The following is an 18,463-nucleotide window of genomic DNA, read 5'->3' as shown; positions in this document are numbered from 1 at the left end:
TTGTTATTGTTTTAGTTTGTTTGTTTGTTTGTATGTTTGGGGGCGGGCTCACCGCGGTCGATCAGCTTGTCGATGTCCCGGTCCTTATTGTTACAGACTAAATACTGATGTGGTGTTTGTTGATTTATGTTGTTATTGTTTTAGTTTGTTTGTTTGTTTGTTTGTTTGGGGGCGGGCTCACCGCGGTCGATCAGCTTGTCGATGTCCCGGTCCTTATTGTTACAGACTAAATACTGATGTGGTGTTTGTTGATTTATGTTGTTATTGTTTTAGTTTGTTTGTTTGTTTGTTTGGGGGCGGGCTCACCGCGGTCGATCAGCTTGTCGATGTCCCGGTCCTTATTGTTACAGACTAAATACTGATGTGGTGTTTGTTGATTTATGTTGTTATTGTTTTTGTTAGTTTGTTTGTTTGTTTGGGGGCGGGCTCACCGCGGTCGATCAGCTTGTCGATGTCCCGGTCCTTATTGTTACAGACTAAATACTGATGTGGTGTTTGTTGATTTATGTTGTTATTGTTTTTGTTTGTTTGTTTGTTTGGGGGCGGGCTCACCGCGGTCGATCAGCTTGTCAATGTCCCGGTCGTTATTGTTACAGACTAAATACTGATGTGGTGTTTGTTGATTTATGTTGTTGTTTTTGTTTGTTTGTTTGGTTGGGGGCGGGCTCACCGCGGTCGATCAGCTTGTCGATGTCCCGGTCCTTATTGTTACAGACTAAATACTGATGTGGTGTTTGTTGATTTATGTTGTTATTGTTTTAGTTTGTTTGTTTGTTTGTATGTTTGGGGGCGGGCTCACCGCGGTCGATCAGCTTGTCGATGTCCCGGTCCTTATTGTTACAGACTAAATACTGATGTGGTGTTTGTTGATTTATGTTGTTATTGTTTTTGTTTGTTTGTTTGGGGGCGGGCTCACCGCGGTCGATCAGCTTGTCGATGTCCCGGTCCTTATTGTTACAGACTAAATACTGATGTGGTGTTTGTTGATTTATGTTATTGTTTTTGTTTGTTTGTTTGTTTGTTTGGGGGCGGGCTCACCGCGGTCGATCAGCTTGTCGATATCCCGGTCCTTATTGTTACAGACTAAATACTGATGTGGTGCTTGTTGATTTATGTTGTTATTGTTTTAGTTTGTTTGTTTGTTTGTATGTTTGGGGGCGGGCTCACCGCGGTCGATCAGCTTGTCGATGTCCCGGTCCTTATTGTTACAGACTAAATACTGATGTGGTGTTTGTTGATTTATGTTGTTATTGTTTTAGTTTGTTTGTTTGTTTGTTTGTTTGGGGGCGGGCTCACCGCGGTCGATCAGCTTGTCGATGTCCCGGTCCTTATTGTTACAGACTAAATACTGATGTGGTGTTTGTTGATTTATGTTGTTATTGTTTTAGTTTGTTTGTTTGTTTGTTTGTTTGGGGGCGGGCTCACCGCGGTCGATCAGCTTGTCGATGTCCCGGTCCTTATTGTTACAGACTAAATACTGATGTGGTGTTTGTTGATTTATGTTGTTATTGTTTTTGTTTGTTTGTTTGTTTGTTTGGGGGCGGGCTCACCGCGGTCGATCAGCTTGTCGATGTCCCGGTCCTTATTGTTACAGACTAAATACTGATGTGGTGTTTGTTGATTTATGTTGTTATTGTTTTTGTTTGTTTGTTTGTTTGGGGGCGGGCTCACCGCGGTCGATCAGCTTGTCAATGTCCCGGTCCTTATTGTTACAGACTAAATACTGATGTGGTGTTTGTTGATTTATGTTGCTGTTTTTGTTTGTTTGTTTGTTTGGGGGCGGGCTCACCGCGGTCGATCAGCTTGTCGATGTCCCGGTCCTTATTGTTACAGACTAAATACTGATGTGGTGTTTGTTGATTTATGTTGTTGTTTTTGTTTGTTTGTTTGGTTGGGGGCGGGCTCACCGCGGTCGATCAGCTTGTCGATGTCCCGGTCCTTATTGTTACAGACTAAATACTGATGTGGTGTTTGTTGATTTATGTTGTTATTGTTTTAGTTTGTTTGTATGTTTGGGGGCGGGCTCACCGCGGTCGATCAGCTTGTCGATGTCCCGGTCCTTATTGTTACAGACTAAATACTGATGTGGTGTTTGTTGATTTATGTTGTTATTGTTTTTGTTTGTTTGTTTGTTTGGGGGCGGGCTCACCGCGGTCGATCAGCTTGTCGATGTCCCGGTCCTTATTGTTACAGACTAAATACTGATGTGGTGTTTGTTGATTTATGTTGTTATTGTTTTAGTTTGTTTGTTTGTTTGTATGTTTGGGGGCGGGCTCACCGCGGTCGATCAGCTTGTCGATGTCCCGGTCCTTATTGTTACAGACTAAATACTGATGTGGTGTTTGTTGATTTATGTTGTTATTGTTTTAGTTTGTTTGTTTGTTTGTATGTTTGGGGGCGGGCTCACCGCGGTCGATCAGCTTGTCAATGTCCCGGTCCTTATTGTTACAGACTAAATACTGATGTGGTGTTTGTTGATTTATGTTGTTATTGTTTTTGTTTGTTTGTTTGTTTGTTTGTATGTTTGGGGGCGGGCTCACCGCGGTTGATCAGCTTGTCGATGTCCCGGTCCTTGTTGTTACAGACTAAATACTGATGTGGTGTTTGTTGATTTATGTTGTTGTTTTTGTTTGTTTGTTTGTTTGTTTGGGGGCGGGCTCACCGCGGTCGATCAGCTTGTCGATGTCCCGGTCCTTATTGTTACAGACTAAATACTGATGTGGTGTTTGTTGATTTATGTTGTTATTGTTTTTGTTTGTTTGTTTGTTTGGGGGCGGGCTCACCGCGGTCGATCAGCTTGTCGATGTCCCGGTCCTTATTGTTACAGACTAAATACTGATGTGGTGTTTGTTGATTTATGTTGTTATTGTTTTAGTTTGTTTGTTTGTATGTTTGGGGGCGGGCTCACCGCGGTCGATCAGCTTGTCGATGTCCCGGTCCTTATTGTTACAGACTAAATACTGATGTGGTGCTTGTTGATTTATGTTGTTATTGTTTTAGTTTGTTTGTTTGTTTGTTTGTATGTTTGGGGGCGGGCTCACCGCGGTCGATCAGCTTGTCGATGTCCCGGTCCTTATTGTTACAGACTAAATACTGATGTGGTGTTTGTTGATTTATGTTGTTATTGTTTTTGTTGGTTTGTTTGTTTGGGGGCGGGCTCACCGCTGTTGATCAGCTTGTCGATGTCCCGGTCCTTGTTGTTACAGACTAAATACTGATGTGGTGTTTGTTGATTTATGTTGTTGTTTTTGTTTGTTTGTTTGTTTGTTTGTTTGGGGGCGGGCTCACCGCGGTCGATCAGCTTGTCGATGTCCCGGTCCTTATTGTTACAGACTAAATACTGATGTGGTGTTTGTTGATTTATGTTGTTATTGTTTTTGTTTGTTTGTTTGTTTGGGGGCGGGCTCACCGCGGTCGATCAGCCTGTCGATGTCCCGGTCCTTATTGTTACAGAGTAAATACTGATGTGGTGTTTGTTGATTTATGTTGTTGTTTTTGTTTGTTTGTTTGTTTGGGGGCGGGCTCACCGCGGTCGATCAGCTTGTCGATGTCCCGGTCCTTATTGTTACAGACTAAATACTGATGTGGTGTTTGTTGATTTATGTTGTTATTGTTTTTGTTTGTTTGTTTGTTTGTATGTTTGGGGGCGGGCTCACCGCGGTCGATCAGCTTGTCGATGTCCCGGTCCTTATTGTTACAGACTAAATACTGATGTGGTGTTTGTTGATTTATGTTGTTGTTTTTGTTTGTTTGTATGTTTGGGGGCGGGCTCACCGCGGTCGATCAGCTTGTCGATGTCCCGGTCCTTATTGTTACAGACTAAATACTGATGTGGTGTTTGTTGATTTATGTTATTATTGTTTTTGTTTGTTTGTTTGTTTGTTTGGGGGCGGGCTCACCGCGGTCGATCAGCTTGTTGATGTCCCGGTCCTTATTGTTACAGACTAAATACTGATGTGGTGCTTGTTGATTTATGTTGTTATTGTTTTAGTTTGTTTGTTTGTTTGTTTGTTTGGGGGCGGGCTCACCGCGGTCGATCAGCTTGTCGATGTCCCGGTCCTTATTGTTACAGACTAAATACTGATGTGGTGTTTGTTGATTTATGTTGTTATTGTTTTTGTTTGTTTGTTTGTTTGGGGGCGGGCTCACCGCGGTCGATCAGCTTGTCGATGTCCCGGTCCTTATTGTTACAGACTAAATACTGATGTGGTGTTTGTTGATTTATGTTATTGTTTTTGTTTGTTTGTTTGTTTGTTTGGGGGCGGGCTCACCGCGGTCGATCAGCTTGTCGATATCCCGGTCCTTATTGTTACAGACTAAATACTGATGTGGTGCTTGTTGATTTATGTTGTTATTGTTTTAGTTTGTTTGTTTGTTTGTATGTTTGGGGGCGGGCTCACCGCGGTCGATCAGCTTGTCGATGTCCCGGTCCTTATTGTTACAGACTAAATACTGATGTGGTGTTTGTTGATTTATGTTGTTATTGTTTTAGTTTGTTTGTTTGTTTGTTTGTTTGGGGGCGGGCTCACCGCGGTCGATCAGCTTGTCGATGTCCCGGTCCTTATTGTTACAGACTAAATACTGATGTGGTGTTTGTTGATTTATGTTGTTATTGTTTTAGTTTGTTTGTTTGTTTGGGGGCGGGCTCACCGCGGTCGATCAGCTTGTCGATGTCCCGGTCCTTATTGTTACAGACTAAATACTGATGTGGTGTTTGTTGATTTATGTTGTTATTGTTTTAGTTTGTTTGTTTGTTTGTTTGGGGGCGGGCTCACCGCGGTCGATCAGCTTGTCGATGTCCCGGTCCTTATTGTTACAGACTAAATACTGATGTGGTGTTTGTTGATTTATGTTGTTATTGTTTTAGTTTGTTTGTTTGTTTGTTTGGGGGCGGGCTCACCGCTGTTGATCAGCTTGTCGATGTCCCGGTCCTTGTTGTTACAGACTAAATACTGATGTGGTGTTTGTTGATTTATGTTGTTGTTTTTGTTTGTTTGTTTGTTTGTTTGTTTGGGGGCGGGCTCACCGCGGTCGATCAGCTTGTCGATGTCCCGGTCCTTATTGTTACAGACTAAATACTGATGTGGTGTTTGTTGATTTATGTTGTTATTGTTTTTGTTTGTTTGTTTGTTTGGGGGCGGGCTCACCGCGGTCGATCAGCCTGTCGATGTCCCGGTCCTTATTGTTACAGAGTAAATACTGATGTGGTGTTTGTTGATTTATGTTGTTGTTTTTGTTTGTTTGTTTGTTTGGGGGCGGGCTCACCGCGGTCGATCAGCTTGTCGATGTCCCGGTCCTTATTGTTACAGACTAAATACTGATGTGGTGTTTGTTGATTTATGTTGTTATTGTTTTTGTTTGTTTGTTTGTTTGTATGTTTGGGGGCGGGCTCACCGCGGTCGATCAGCTTGTCGATGTCCCGGTCCTTATTGTTACAGACTAAATACTGATGTGGTGTTTGTTGATTTATGTTGTTGTTTTTGTTTGTTTGTATGTTTGGGGGGCGGGCTCACCGCGGTCGATCAGCTTGTCGATGTCCCGGTCCTTATTGTTACAGACTAAATACTGATGTGGTGTTTGTTGATTTATGTTATTATTGTTTTTGTTTGTTTGTTTGTTTGTTTGGGGGCGGGCTCACCGCGGTCGATCAGCTTGTTGATGTCCCGGTCCTTATTGTTACAGACTAAATACTGATGTGGTGCTTGTTGATTTATGTTGTTATTGTTTTAGTTGTTTGTTTGTTTGTTTGTTTGGGGGCGGGCTCACCGCGGTCGATCAGCTTGTCGATGTCCCGGTCCTTATTGTTACAGACTAAATACTGATGTGGTGTTTGTTGATTTATGTTGTTATTGTTTTTGTTTGTTTGTTTGTTTGGGGGCGGGCTCACCGCGGTCGATCAGCTTGTCGATGTCCCGGTCCTTATTGTTACAGACTAAATACTGATGTGGTGTTTGTTGATTTATGTTATTGTTTTTGTTTGTTTGTTTGTTTGTTTGGGGGCGGGCTCACCGCGGTCGATCAGCTTGTCGATATCCCGGTCCTTATTGTTACAGACTAAATACTGATGTGGTGCTTGTTGATTTATGTTGTTATTGTTTTAGTTTGTTTGTTTGTTTGTATGTTTGGGGGCGGGCTCACCGCGGTCGATCAGCTTGTCGATGTCCCGGTCCTTATTGTTACAGACTAAATACTGATGTGGTGTTTGTTGATTTATGTTGTTATTGTTTGGTTTGTTTGTTTGTTTGTTTGTTTGGGGGCGGGCTCACCGCGGTCGATCAGCTTGTCGATGTCCCGGTCCTTATTGTTACAGACTAAATACTGATGTGGTGTTTGTTGATTTATGTTGTTATTGTTTTAGTTTGTTTGTTTGTTTGGGGGCGGGCTCACCGCGGTCGATCAGCTTGTCGATGTCCCGGTCCTTATTGTTACAGACTAAATACTGATGTGGTGTTTGTTGATTTATGTTGTTATTGTTTTAGTTTGTTTGTTTGTTTGTTTGGGGGGCGGGCTCACCGCGGTCGATCAGCTTGTCGATGTCCCGGTCCTTATTGTTACAGACTAAATACTGATGTGGTGTTTGTTGATTTATGTTGTTATTGTTTTAGTTTGTTTGGGGGCGGGCTCACCGCGGTCGATCAGCTTGTCGATGTCCCGGTCCTTATTGTTACAGACTAAATACTGATGTGGTGTTTGTTGATTTATGTTGTTATTGTTTTTGTTTGTTTGTTTGTTTGGGGGCGGGCTCACCGCGGTCGATCAGCTTGTCGATGTCCCGGTCCTTATTGTTACAGACTAAATACTGATGTGGTGTTTGTTGATTTATGTTGTTATTGTTTTTGTTTGTTTGTTTGTTTGTATGTTTGGGGGCGGGCTCACCGCGGTCGATCAGCTTGTCAATGTCCCGGTCCTTATTGTTACAGACTAAATACTGATGTGGTGTTTGTTGATTTATGTTGCTGTTTTTGTTTGTTTGTTTGTTTGGGGGCGGGCTCACCGCGGTCGATCAGCTTGTCGATGTCCCGGTCCTTATTGTTACAGACTAAATACTGATGTGGTGTTTGTTGATTTATGTTGTTGTTTTTGTTTGTTTGTTTGGTTGGGGGCGGGCTCACCGCGGTCGATCAGCTTGTCGATGTCCCGGTCCTTATTGTTACAGACTAAATACTGATGTGGTGTTTGTTGATTTATGTTGTTATTGTTTTAGTTTGTTTGTATGTTTGGGGGCGGGCTCACCGCGGTCGATCAGCTTGTCGATGTCCCGGTCCTTATTGTTACAGACTAAATACTGATGTGGTGTTTGTTGATTTATGTTGTTATTGTTTTTGTTTGTTTGTTTGTTTGGGGGCGGGCTCACCGCGGTCGATCAGCTTGTCGATGTCCCGGTCCTTATTGTTACAGACTAAATACTGATGTGGTGTTTGTTGATTTATGTTGTTATTGTTTTAGTTTGTTTGTTTGTTTGTATGTTTGGGGGCGGGCTCACCGCGGTCGATCAGCTTGTCGATGTCCCGGTCCTTATTGTTACAGACTAAATACTGATGTGGTGTTTGTTGATTTATGTTGTTATTGTTTTAGTTTGTTTGTTTGTTTGTATGTTTGGGGGCGGGCTCACCGCGGTCGATCAGCTTGTCAATGTCCCGGTCCTTATTGTTACAGACTAAATACTGATGTGGTGTTTGTTGATTTATGTTGTTATTGTTTTTGTTTGTTTGTTTGTTTGTATGTTTGGGGGCGGGCTCACCGCGGTTGATCAGCTTGTCGATGTCCCGGTCCTTGTTGTTACAGACTAAATACTGATGTGGTGTTTGTTGATTTATGTTGTTGTTTTTGTTTGTTTGTTTGTTTGTTTGGGGGCGGGCTCACCGCGGTCGATCAGCTTGTCGATGTCCCGGTCCTTATTGTTACAGACTAAATACTGATGTGGTGTTTGTTGATTTATGTTGTTATTGTTTTTGTTTGTTTGTTTGTTTGGGGGCGGGCTCACCGCGGTCGATCAGCTTGTCGATGTCCCGGTCCTTATTGTTACAGACTAAATACTGATGTGGTGTTTGTTGATTTATGTTGTTATTGTTTTAGTTTGTTTGTTTGTATGTTTGGGGGCGGGCTCACCGCGGTCGATCAGCTTGTCGATGTCCCGGTCCTTATTGTTACAGACTAAATACTGATGTGGTGCTTGTTGATTTATGTTGTTATTGTTTTAGTTTGTTTGTTTGTTTGTTTGTATGTTTGGGGGCGGGCTCACCGCGGTCGATCAGCTTGTCGATGTCCCGGTCCTTATTGTTACAGACTAAATACTGATGTGGTGTTTGTTGATTTATGTTGTTATTGTTTTTGTTGGTTTGTTTGTTTGGGGGCGGGCTCACCGCTGTTGATCAGCTTGTCGATGTCCCAGTCCTTGTTGTTACAGACTAAATACTGATGTGGTGTTTGTTGATTTATGTTGTTGTTTTTGTTTGTTTGTTTGTTTGTTTGTTTGGGGGCGGGCTCACCGCGGTCGATCAGCTTGTCGATGTCCCGGTCCTTATTGTTACAGACTAAATACTGATGTGGTGTTTGTTGATTTATGTTGTTATTGTTTTTGTTTGTTTGTTTGTTTGGGGGCGGGCTCACCGCGGTCGATCAGCCTGTCGATGTCCCGGTCCTTATTGTTACAGAGTAAATACTGATGTGGTGTTTGTTGATTTATGTTGTTGTTTTTGTTTGTTTGTTTGTTTGGGGGCGGGCTCACCGCGGTCGATCAGCTTGTCGATGTCCCGGTCCTTATTGTTACAGACTAAATACTGATGTGGTGTTTGTTGATTTATGTTGTTATTGTTTTTGTTTGTTTGTTTGTTTGTATGTTTGGGGGCGGGCTCACCGCGGTCGATCAGCTTGTCGATGTCCCGGTCCTTATTGTTACAGACTAAATACTGATGTGGTGTTTGTTGATTTATGTTATTATTGTTTTTGTTTGTTTGTATGTTTGGGGGCGGGCTCACCGCGGTCGATCAGCTTGTCGATGTCCCGGTCCTTATTGTTACAGACTAAATACTGATGTGGTGCTTGTTGATTTATGTTGTTATTGTTTTAGTTTGTTTGTTTGTTTGTTTGTTTGGGGGCGGGCTCACCGCGGTCGATCAGCTTGTCGATGTCCCGGTCCTTATTGTTACAGACTAAATACTGATGTGGTGTTTGTTGATTTATGTTGTTATTGTTTTTGTTTGTTTGTTTGTTTGGGGGCGGGCTCACCGCGGTCGATCAGCTTGTCGATGTCCCGGTCCTTATTGTTACAGACTAAATACTGATGTGGTGTTTGTTGATTTATGTTATTGTTTTTGTTTGTTTGTTTGTTTGTTTGGGGGCGGGCTCACCGCGGTCGATCAGCTTGTCGATATCCCGGTCCTTATTGTTACAGACTAAATACTGATGTGGTGCTTGTTGATTTATGTTGTTATTGTTTTAGTTTGTTTGTTTGTTTGTATGTTTGGGGGCGGGCTCACCGCGGTCGATCAGCTTGTCGATGTCCCGGTCCTTATTGTTACAGACTAAATACTGATGTGGTGTTTGTTGATTTATGTTGTTATTGTTTTAGTTTGTTTGTTTGTTTGTTTGTTTGGGGGCGGGCTCACCGCGGTCGATCAGCTTGTCGATGTCCCGGTCCTTATTGTTACAGACTAAATACTGATGTGGTGTTTGTTGATTTATGTTGTTATTGTTTTAGTTTGTTTGTTTGTTTGTTTGGGGGCGGGCTCACCGCGGTCGATCAGCTTGTCGATGTCCCGGTCCTTATTGTTACAGACTAAATACTGATGTGGTGTTTGTTGATTTATGTTGTTATTGTTTTAGTTTGTTTGTTTGTTTGTTTGGGGGCGGGCTCACCGCGGTCGATCAGCTTGTCGATGTCCCGGTCCTTATTGTTACAGACTAAATACTGATGTGGTGTTTGTTGATTTATGTTGTTATTGTTTTTGTTTGTTTGTTTGTTTGTTTGGGGGCGGGCTCACCGCGGTCGATCAGCTTGTCGATGTCCCGGTCCTTATTGTTACAGACTAAATACTGATGTGGTGTTTGTTGATTTATGTTGTTATTGTTTTTGTTTGTTTGTTTGTTTGTATGTTTGGGGGCGGGCTCACCGCGGTCGATCAGCTTGTCGATGTCCCGGTCCTTATTGTTACAGACTAAATACTGATGTGGTGTTTGTTGATTTATGTTGTTATTGTTTTTGTTTGTGTGTTTGTTTGTTTGTTTGTTTGGGGGCGGGCTCACCGCGGTCGATCAGCTTGTCGATGTCCCGGTCCTTATTGTTACAGACTAAATACTGATGTGGTGTTTGTTGATTTATGTTGTTATTGTTTTTGTTTGTTTGTTTGTTTGTATGTTTGGGGGCGGGCTCACCGCGGTTGATCAGCTTGTCAATGTCCCGGTCGTTATTGTTACAGACTAAATACTGATGTGGTGTTTGTTGATTTATGTTGTTATTGTTTTTGTTTGTTTGTTTGTTTGGGGGCGGGCTCACCGCGGTCGATCAGCTTGTCGATGTCCCGGTCCTTATTGTTACAGACTAAATACTGATGTGGTGTTTGTTGATTTATGTTGTTATTGTTTTTGTTTGTTTGTTTGGGGGCGGGCTCACCGCGGTCGATCAGCTTGTCGATGTCCCGGTCCTTATTGTTACAGACTAAATACTGATGTGGTGTTTGTTGATTTATGTTGTTATTGTTTTAGTTTGTTTGTTTGTTTGTTTGTTTGGGGGCGGGCTCACCGCGGTCGATCAGCTTGTCGATGTCCCGGTCCTTATTGTTACAGACTAAATACTGATGTGGTGTTTGTTGATTTATGTTATTATTGTTTTTGTTTGTTTGTATGTTTGGGGGCGGGCTCACCGCGGTCGATCAGCTTGTCGATGTCCCGGTCCTTATTGTTACAGACTAAATACTGATGTGGTGCTTGTTGATTTATGTTGTTATTGTTTAGTTTGTTTGTTTGTTTGTTTGTTTGGGGGCGGGCTCACCGCGGTCGATCAGCTTGTCGATGTCCCGGTCCTTATTGTTACAGACTAAATACTGATGTGGTGTTTGTTGATTTATGTTGTTATTGTTTTTGTTTGTTTGTTTGTTTGGGGGCGGGCTCACCGCGGTCGATCAGCTTGTCGATGTCCCGGTCCTTATTGTTACAGACTAAATACTGATGTGGTGTTTGTTGATTTATGTTATTGTTTTTGTTTGTTTGTTTGTTTGTTTGGGGGCGGGCTCACCGCGGTCGATCAGCTTGTCGATATCCCGGTCCTTATTGTTACAGACTAAATACTGATGTGGTGCTTGTTGATTTATGTTGTTATTGTTTTAGTTTGTTTGTTTGTTTGTATGTTTGGGGGCGGGCTCACCGCGGTCGATCAGCTTGTCGATGTCCCGGTCCTTATTGTTACAGACTAAATACTGATGTGGTGTTTGTTGATTTATGTTGTTATTGTTTTAGTTTGTTTGTTTGTTTGTTTGTTTGGGGGCGGGCTCACCGCGGTCGATCAGCTTGTCGATGTCCCGGTCCTTATTGTTACAGACTAAATACTGATGTGGTGTTTGTTGATTTATGTTGTTATTGTTTTAGTTTGTTTGTTTGTTTGTTTGGGGGCGGGCTCACCGCGGTCGATCAGCTTGTCGATGTCCCGGTCCTTATTGTTACAGACTAAATACTGATGTGGTGTTTGTTGATTTATGTTGTTATTGTTTTAGTTTGTTTGTTTGTTTGTTTGGGGGCGGGCTCACCGCGGTCGATCAGCTTGTCGATGTCCCGGTCCTTATTGTTACAGACTAAATACTGATGTGGTGTTTGTTGATTTATGTTGTTATTGTTTTTGTTTGTTTGTTTGTTTGTTTGGGGGCGGGCTCACCGCGGTCGATCAGCTTGTCGATGTCCCGGTCCTTATTGTTACAGACTAAATACTGATGTGGTGTTTGTTGATTTATGTTGTTATTGTTTTTGTTTGTTTGTTTGTTTGTATGTTTGGGGGCGGGCTCACCGCGGTCGATCAGCTTGTCGATGTCCCGGTCCTTATTGTTACAGACTAAATACTGATGTGGTGTTTGTTGATTTATGTTGTTATTGTTTTTGTTTGTGTGTTTGTTTGTTTGTTTGTTTGGGGGCGGGCTCACCGCGGTCGATCAGCTTGTCGATGTCCCGGTCCTTATTGTTACAGACTAAATACTGATGTGGTGTTTGTTGATTTATGTTGTTATTGTTTTTGTTTGTTTGTTTGTTTGTATGTTTGGGGGCGGGCTCACCGCGGTTGATCAGCTTGTCAATGTCCCGGTCGTTATTGTTACAGACTAAATACTGATGTGGTGTTTGTTGATTTATGTTGTTATTGTTTTTGTTTGTTTGTTTGTTTGGGGGCGGGCTCACCGCGGTCGATCAGCTTGTCGATGTCCCGGTCCTTATTGTTACAGACTAAATACTGATGTGGTGTTTGTTGATTTATGTTGTTATTGTTTTTGTTTGTTTGTTTGGGGGCGGGCTCACCGCGGTCGATCAGCTTGTCGATGTCCCGGTCCTTATTGTTACAGACTAAATACTGATGTGGTGTTTGTTGATTTATGTTGTTATTGTTTTAGTTTGTTTGTTTGTTTGTTTGTTTGGGGGCGGGCTCACCGCGGTCGATCAGCTTGTCGATGTCCCGGTCCTTATTGTTACAGACTAAATACTGATGTGGTGTTTGTTGATTTATGTTGTTATTGTTTTAGTTTGTTTGTTTGTTTGTTTGTTTGTTTGGGGGCGGGCTCACCGCGGTCGATCAGCTTGTCGATGTCCCGGTCCTTATTGTTACAGACTAAATACTGATGTGGTGTTTGTTGATTTATGTTGTTATTGTTTTAGTTTGTTTGTTTGTTTGTTTGTTTGGGGGCGGGCTCACCGCGGTCGATCAGCTTGTCGATGTCCCGGTCCTTGCCCTTGAAGTAGCACTTGCTCCACAGGCCGGAGTGCGTGGAGAACAGCGGCCTGCCGCACTCCGTCTCCAGGATTCCCATCCCCAGGATCGCCCGCCAGTTCTCCAGAAGCTCCTCCTCTCTGCTGCCCACATGAACCGGCTTCATCAGCGCCACGTCCCGGTGGCCCGTGTCCACCAGCGGCAGATGGTAGATGGGCATCTCCCGGTTCTTCTGGTCGTTGGAGTCGGAGCCGTAGCGGTCGCAGTTGTCCTTGTGGCGCCGGGTGTCGGTCTCGTACCAGTGGTCGGTGCTGATGGCGGTGACCAGCAGCAGGAGGGACAGCGAGCTGAGAACCAGGCTCACCGCGGACACCGTCACCGTCCCCGGCCTGGGTCTCTCCATAGCCGGCAGCTGGACCGAGCAGCTCCCCGCCCCGGTCCCGGTCTGTCCGCTGCTCCCGTTACTGAGCATTTTTTGGATCCATCCTCGCGCCAATCCGCCGACCTGCGATTGTTCCAGAGCGCGCGTCTGTCCGCGACTGCACCGAGTGCGTCAAGCTGACGTCATGTCTGCGCGCATCACCGACAGTCCCCCTTCAAAATAAAGCAGCTCTCCATTCACAGCAAATTATTTAGAAATTCCACATAAGTCGCACAATAATATACAATTTGATAAAGCATTTGCATATATTATAAATTACAATGGAATTTCAGGGATAACACAAAAAAGTCAAAACACTTTTTTCCATTGTGGTCCTTTACATAAAACAAGTACAAAATGGGTGGCAACGACTGATAAAATCTCGATAAATTGAACATAAATAAGCAATAAAAGATTAAAATCTGAAAGCTGTTATGCTTTGTGCTAGAATCACATCTTGTGCGTCCGTGTACTGGTGTAGTAGACTGAACAGTCCCCCACTAAAATTGATCCGCCCTGCCTTCACTGTCATTTGGGACCACAGCAGCTCATCTGAATCTGACTCTGTCACGTTTTGGCCCTGATTAGGGTTTTGGCTCTTTTGTTCCCTCCTTCTTTTGCCCATCGTTTGCCCCAGCTTTGATTTATTAGTTGTTTGTCTTCATTGTGTGTTTATTCTCGGTTATATTTTGTTTTGTTTCTTTGTTTCTTTTCATACTTTCGCCATTGTCCATTGTTCTTGTTTTGTTCAGCCAGTTTGTGTTTTCATTGTTTATCACTTGTTTATTTTGTTCTTCTCATTTGTTATATTATCTGTTCTGCTTTAGTGTCGGGTTTTGTTAATCACGGTCTCTGTTTTATTTATAGTTTGTTTAGCCACTTTGTTTTCTTCATCAGTTCCAGCTTAGTTTTGTCCTAGTGTTTTTTTTTTCTGTCCTCATGTTCATACTCAGTTCATTCCGATTCATAGTAATATTGTATTCTGCCCTTGGTCTCTGTTTTCTCCTAGTTTCCTGTTTCCCTCACCTCACGCCCCTCTGATTATGTTCTCACTCCACTGCACCTGCCTGCCATTATGTCTTTGTACCTCACTTTGATTCAGTCTGATTAGTATTTCCATCCACTCACATTCTTGGCACCTGGTCACGCATCTTGTATATTACCTCACTCCACTTTGTGTTGTCCCTCCTCACCTTCTTGCACCATGCATTATCTTTGTTCACTCGCCACACCTCCTTTCTCAATCGTTCACCTCATGTGCACCTTGTTAACTCCTGCTTCTTTTATCTCCTCCCAGTCACCACACCAGCGCCAGTTTGTTGTCACTTCGTGCACACATCCCAGCCTTTGTATTTAGTCCTGATTTCTTGCCTTGCCATGTACCGTCTTTTGCTCTGTATTCCTTGACGACAATTTCAATTTTCAATTTCAATTTATTTTCATTTATATAGCACCAAATCAGAACAGAGTTTCCTCAAGGCGCTTCACACAAGTAAGGTCTAACCTTACTAACCCCCAGAGTAACAGCAGTAAGAAAAACTCCCTCTGAGGAAGAAACCTCAAGCAGACCAGACTCAAAGGGGTGACCCTCTGCTTGGGCCATGCTACAGACATAAATTACAGAACAATTCACAAAAACGAATATACAGGAAATGCTGTTGGTGCACAGGACAGGAGGGTCTCCAGCACAAATACCACACCCATCTCTGGATGGAGCTGCACCTTAAACAGAGAGGAAAAAAACAGAATCAGGCATCAGAAAGACAACAAACAGTATAATTTGTCAGCATTAAACAACAAGAAAAACAGAAGAAATACTAAGGTGATCGCCGGCCACTAGCCCTAAACTTCACTAAACGACCCAGAATTTAGGTAAAGTTGAGGCCGCGGCACGCTCAGTTTACTAATAAAATGAATTAAAAGAGTAAAAAGTGTAAAACAAAACTATGCCAGTATGCAAGACATATGAAAGGGAAAATAAATCAAATCAAATTTATTTATATAGCGCCAAATCACAACAAACAGTTGCCCCAAGGCACTTTATATTGTAAGGCAAGGCCATACAATAATTACGTAAAAACCCCAACGGTCAAAACAACCCCCTGTGAGCAAGCACTTGGCGACAGTGGCAAGGAAAAACTCCCTTTTAACAGGAAGAAACCTCCAGCAGAACCAGGCTCAGGGAGGGGCAGTCTTCTGCTGGGACTGGTTGGGGCTGAGGGAGAGAACCAGGAAAAAGACATGCTGTGGAGGGGAGCAGAGATCGATCACTAATGATTAAATGCAGAGTGGTGCATACAGAGCAAAAAGAGAAAGAAACACTCAGTGCATCATGGGAACCCCCCAGCAGTCTAAGTCTATAGCAGCATAACTAAGGGATGGTTCAGGGTCACCTGATCCAGCCCTAACTATAAGCTTTAGCAAAAAGGAAAGTTTTAAGCCTAATCTTAAAAGTAGAGAGGGTGTCTGTCTCCCTGATCTGAATTGGGAGCTGGTTCCACAGGAGAGGACCCTGAAAGCTGAAGGCTCTGCCTCCCATTCTACTCTTACAAACCCTAGGAACTACAAGTAAGCCTGCAGTCTGAGAGCGAAGCGCTCTATTGGGGTGATATGGTACTATGAGGTCCCTAAGATAAGATGGGACCTGATTATTCAAAACCTTATAAGTAAGAAGAAGAATTTTAAATTCTATTCTAGAATTAACAGGAAGCCAATGAAGAGAGGCCAATATGGGTGAGATATGCTCTCTCCTTCTAGTCCCTGTCAGTACTCTAGCTGCAGCATTTTGAATTAACTGAAGTCTTTTCAGGGAACTTTTAGGACAACCTGATAATAATGAATTACAATAGTCCAGCCTAGAGGAAATAAATGCATGAATTAGTTTTTCAGCATCACTCTGAGACAAGACCTTTGTAATTTTACAGATATTGCGCAAATGCAAAAAAGCAGTCCTACATATTTGCTTAATATGCGCATTGAAGGACATATCCTGATCAAAAATGACTCCAAGATTTCTCACAGTATTACTAGAGGTCAGGGTAATGCCATCCAGAGTAAGGATCTGGTTAGACACCATGTTTCTAAGATTTGTGGGGCCAAGTACAATAACTTCAGTTTTATCTGAGTTTAAAAGCAGGAAATTAGAGAAAATAAGTGCATCTTAAGTCTGGACTTGAAAGTCTCCACAGAATCTGATTGTTTTATTGACACAGGGAGATCATTCCACAGAACAGGGGCACAATAAGAGAAAGCTCTGTGACCCGCAGACTTTTTATTCACCTTAGGGACACTAAGTAGTCCTGCACCCTGAGAATGCAAAGCCCGGGCCAGTACGTAAGGTTTAATTAGGTCAGCTAGGTAGGGAGGTGCCAGTCCGTAAACAATTTTATAGACTAGTAGCAGAACCAGTGAAGAGATGCCAAAATGGGTGTAATGTGGTCAAACTTTCTGCTTTGTGTCAAAAGTCTGGCTGCAGCATTTTGAACCAATTGGAGACCCCTAATGTTTATGCCTGATCCTGTTTGTACCTCTGCTCTGCTGCTTGATTGCCTGTGCACCGAACCTAAGCCTAGAATAAAGACTAAGATTTCTTTTACACCAAAGCCTTGTTTGGGAGTCTGCATTGCAGGTCCAGCCGCTACGGTTGTCGGGTAGCCGCCCGCGCTGACACCCTCTGAGTCTGACTCTCTACCCCCAAAGTGATCAAAGGGAATAATGTGATTATTAACCATGACCAAGTAAAACCTCTTAAATCATCCTAAAATAAGTTTTAAGCAGAAAAGAGGTGATAATCAGTGAGTCGCTACTGACGCTTTGAAATGACGGAGGCGCAGTGAAAGCAGCACCAGCAGCTTGGCTCTGATCGTTTCCTCTGTCTTTTATTGAATTTATGAGGAAAAGATTGTTGTATAAAAGCTTCAGATATCTGTCCTTGAGATAGACGATGACTGGAGGCAGTCTGAAGCAGAAACGAGGTGATAATCGGTGAACCGCGGCTAAGTATGTATGCGCAGTGAATGCAGGGCAGACCGATTTTTAGGGAGGACCATTCAGTCTGTGACACCGGAAACTGGAAACAAAGCTTTCACTTTCTCTACTCCCTCTGATTGGAAACTGCCCTCCAATCAAAGCCCAAAGTGTCCTCTAATCAGAGCTCAAAGTGCCCTCCAATCAGAGCTCAAAGTGTCCTCCAATCAGAGCTCAAAGTGTCCTCCAATCAGAGCTCAAAGTGTCCTCCAATCAGAGCTCAAACTATCCTCCAATCTGAGCTCAAAGTGTCCTCCAATCAGAGCTCAAAGTGTCCTCCAATCAGAGCTCAAACTGTCCTCCAATCAGAGCTCAAACTGTCCTTCAATCTGAGCTCAAAATGTCCTCCAATCAGAGCTCAAAGTGCCCTCCAATCAGAGCTCAAACTATCCTCCAATCTGAGCTCAAAGTGTCCTCCAATCAGAGCTCAAAGTGTCCTCCAATCAGAGCTCAAACTGTCCTCCAATCAGAGCTCAAACTGTCCTTCAATCTGAGCTCAAAGTGTCCTCCAATCAGAGCTCAAAGTGCCCTCCAATCAGAGCTCAAAGTGTCCTCCAATCAGAGCTCAAAATGTCCTCCAATCTGAGCTCAAAGTGTCCTCCAATCTGAGCTCAGACTGTCCTCCAATCAGAGCTCAAAGTGTCCTCCAATCAGAGCTCAAAGTGTCCTCCAATCTGAGCTCAAACTATCCTCCAATCAGAGCTCCAAGTGTCCTCCAATCAGAGCTCAAAGTGTCCTTCAATCAGAGCTCAAAATGTCCTCCAATCAGAGCTCAAAGTGTCCTCCAATCAGAGCTCAAACTGTCCTTCAATCTGAGCTCAAAATGTCCTCCAATCAGAGCTCAAAGTGTCCTCCAATCAGAGCTCAAAGTGTCCTCCAATCTGAGCTCAAAGTGTCCTCCAATCTGAGCTCAAAGTGTCCTCCAATCAGAGCTCAAAGTGTCCTCCAATCTGAGCTCAGACTGTCCTCCAATCAGAGCTCAAAGTGTCCTCCAATCAGAGCTCAAAGTGTCCTCCAATCTGAGCTCAAACTATCCTCCAATCAGAGCTCAAAGTGTCCTTCAATCAGAGCTCAAAATGTCCTCCAATCAGAGCTCAAAGTGTCCTCCAATCAGA

The 18,463-nt window shown here is 43.3% G+C and overlaps 1 protein-coding gene across 1 annotated transcript in view; it reads right to left on the bottom strand.

Annotated features, from left to right (window-relative positions):
- Nucleotides 1–13,482, bottom strand: part of tmem178 (transmembrane protein 178) — a 47,427-nt gene extending 33,945 nt beyond the window's left edge. The window contains exon 1 of the mRNA XM_034188756.1: nt 12,887–13,482. Within this exon, the coding sequence (XP_034044647.1) occupies nt 12,887–13,373 (487 nt within the window). The 5' untranslated portion in view covers nt 13,374–13,482. The remainder of the gene's footprint in view (nt 1–12,886) is intronic.
- Between the last annotated feature and the right edge of the window lie 4,981 nt (nt 13,483–18,463).

Source organism: Thalassophryne amazonica, chromosome 15 (assembly GCF_902500255.1).
Source record: "Thalassophryne amazonica chromosome 15, fThaAma1.1, whole genome shotgun sequence".
Classification (NCBI taxonomy): Eukaryota; Metazoa; Chordata; class Actinopteri; order Batrachoidiformes; family Batrachoididae; genus Thalassophryne; species Thalassophryne amazonica.
This window is presented reverse-complemented; position numbering and strand designations above follow the sequence as displayed.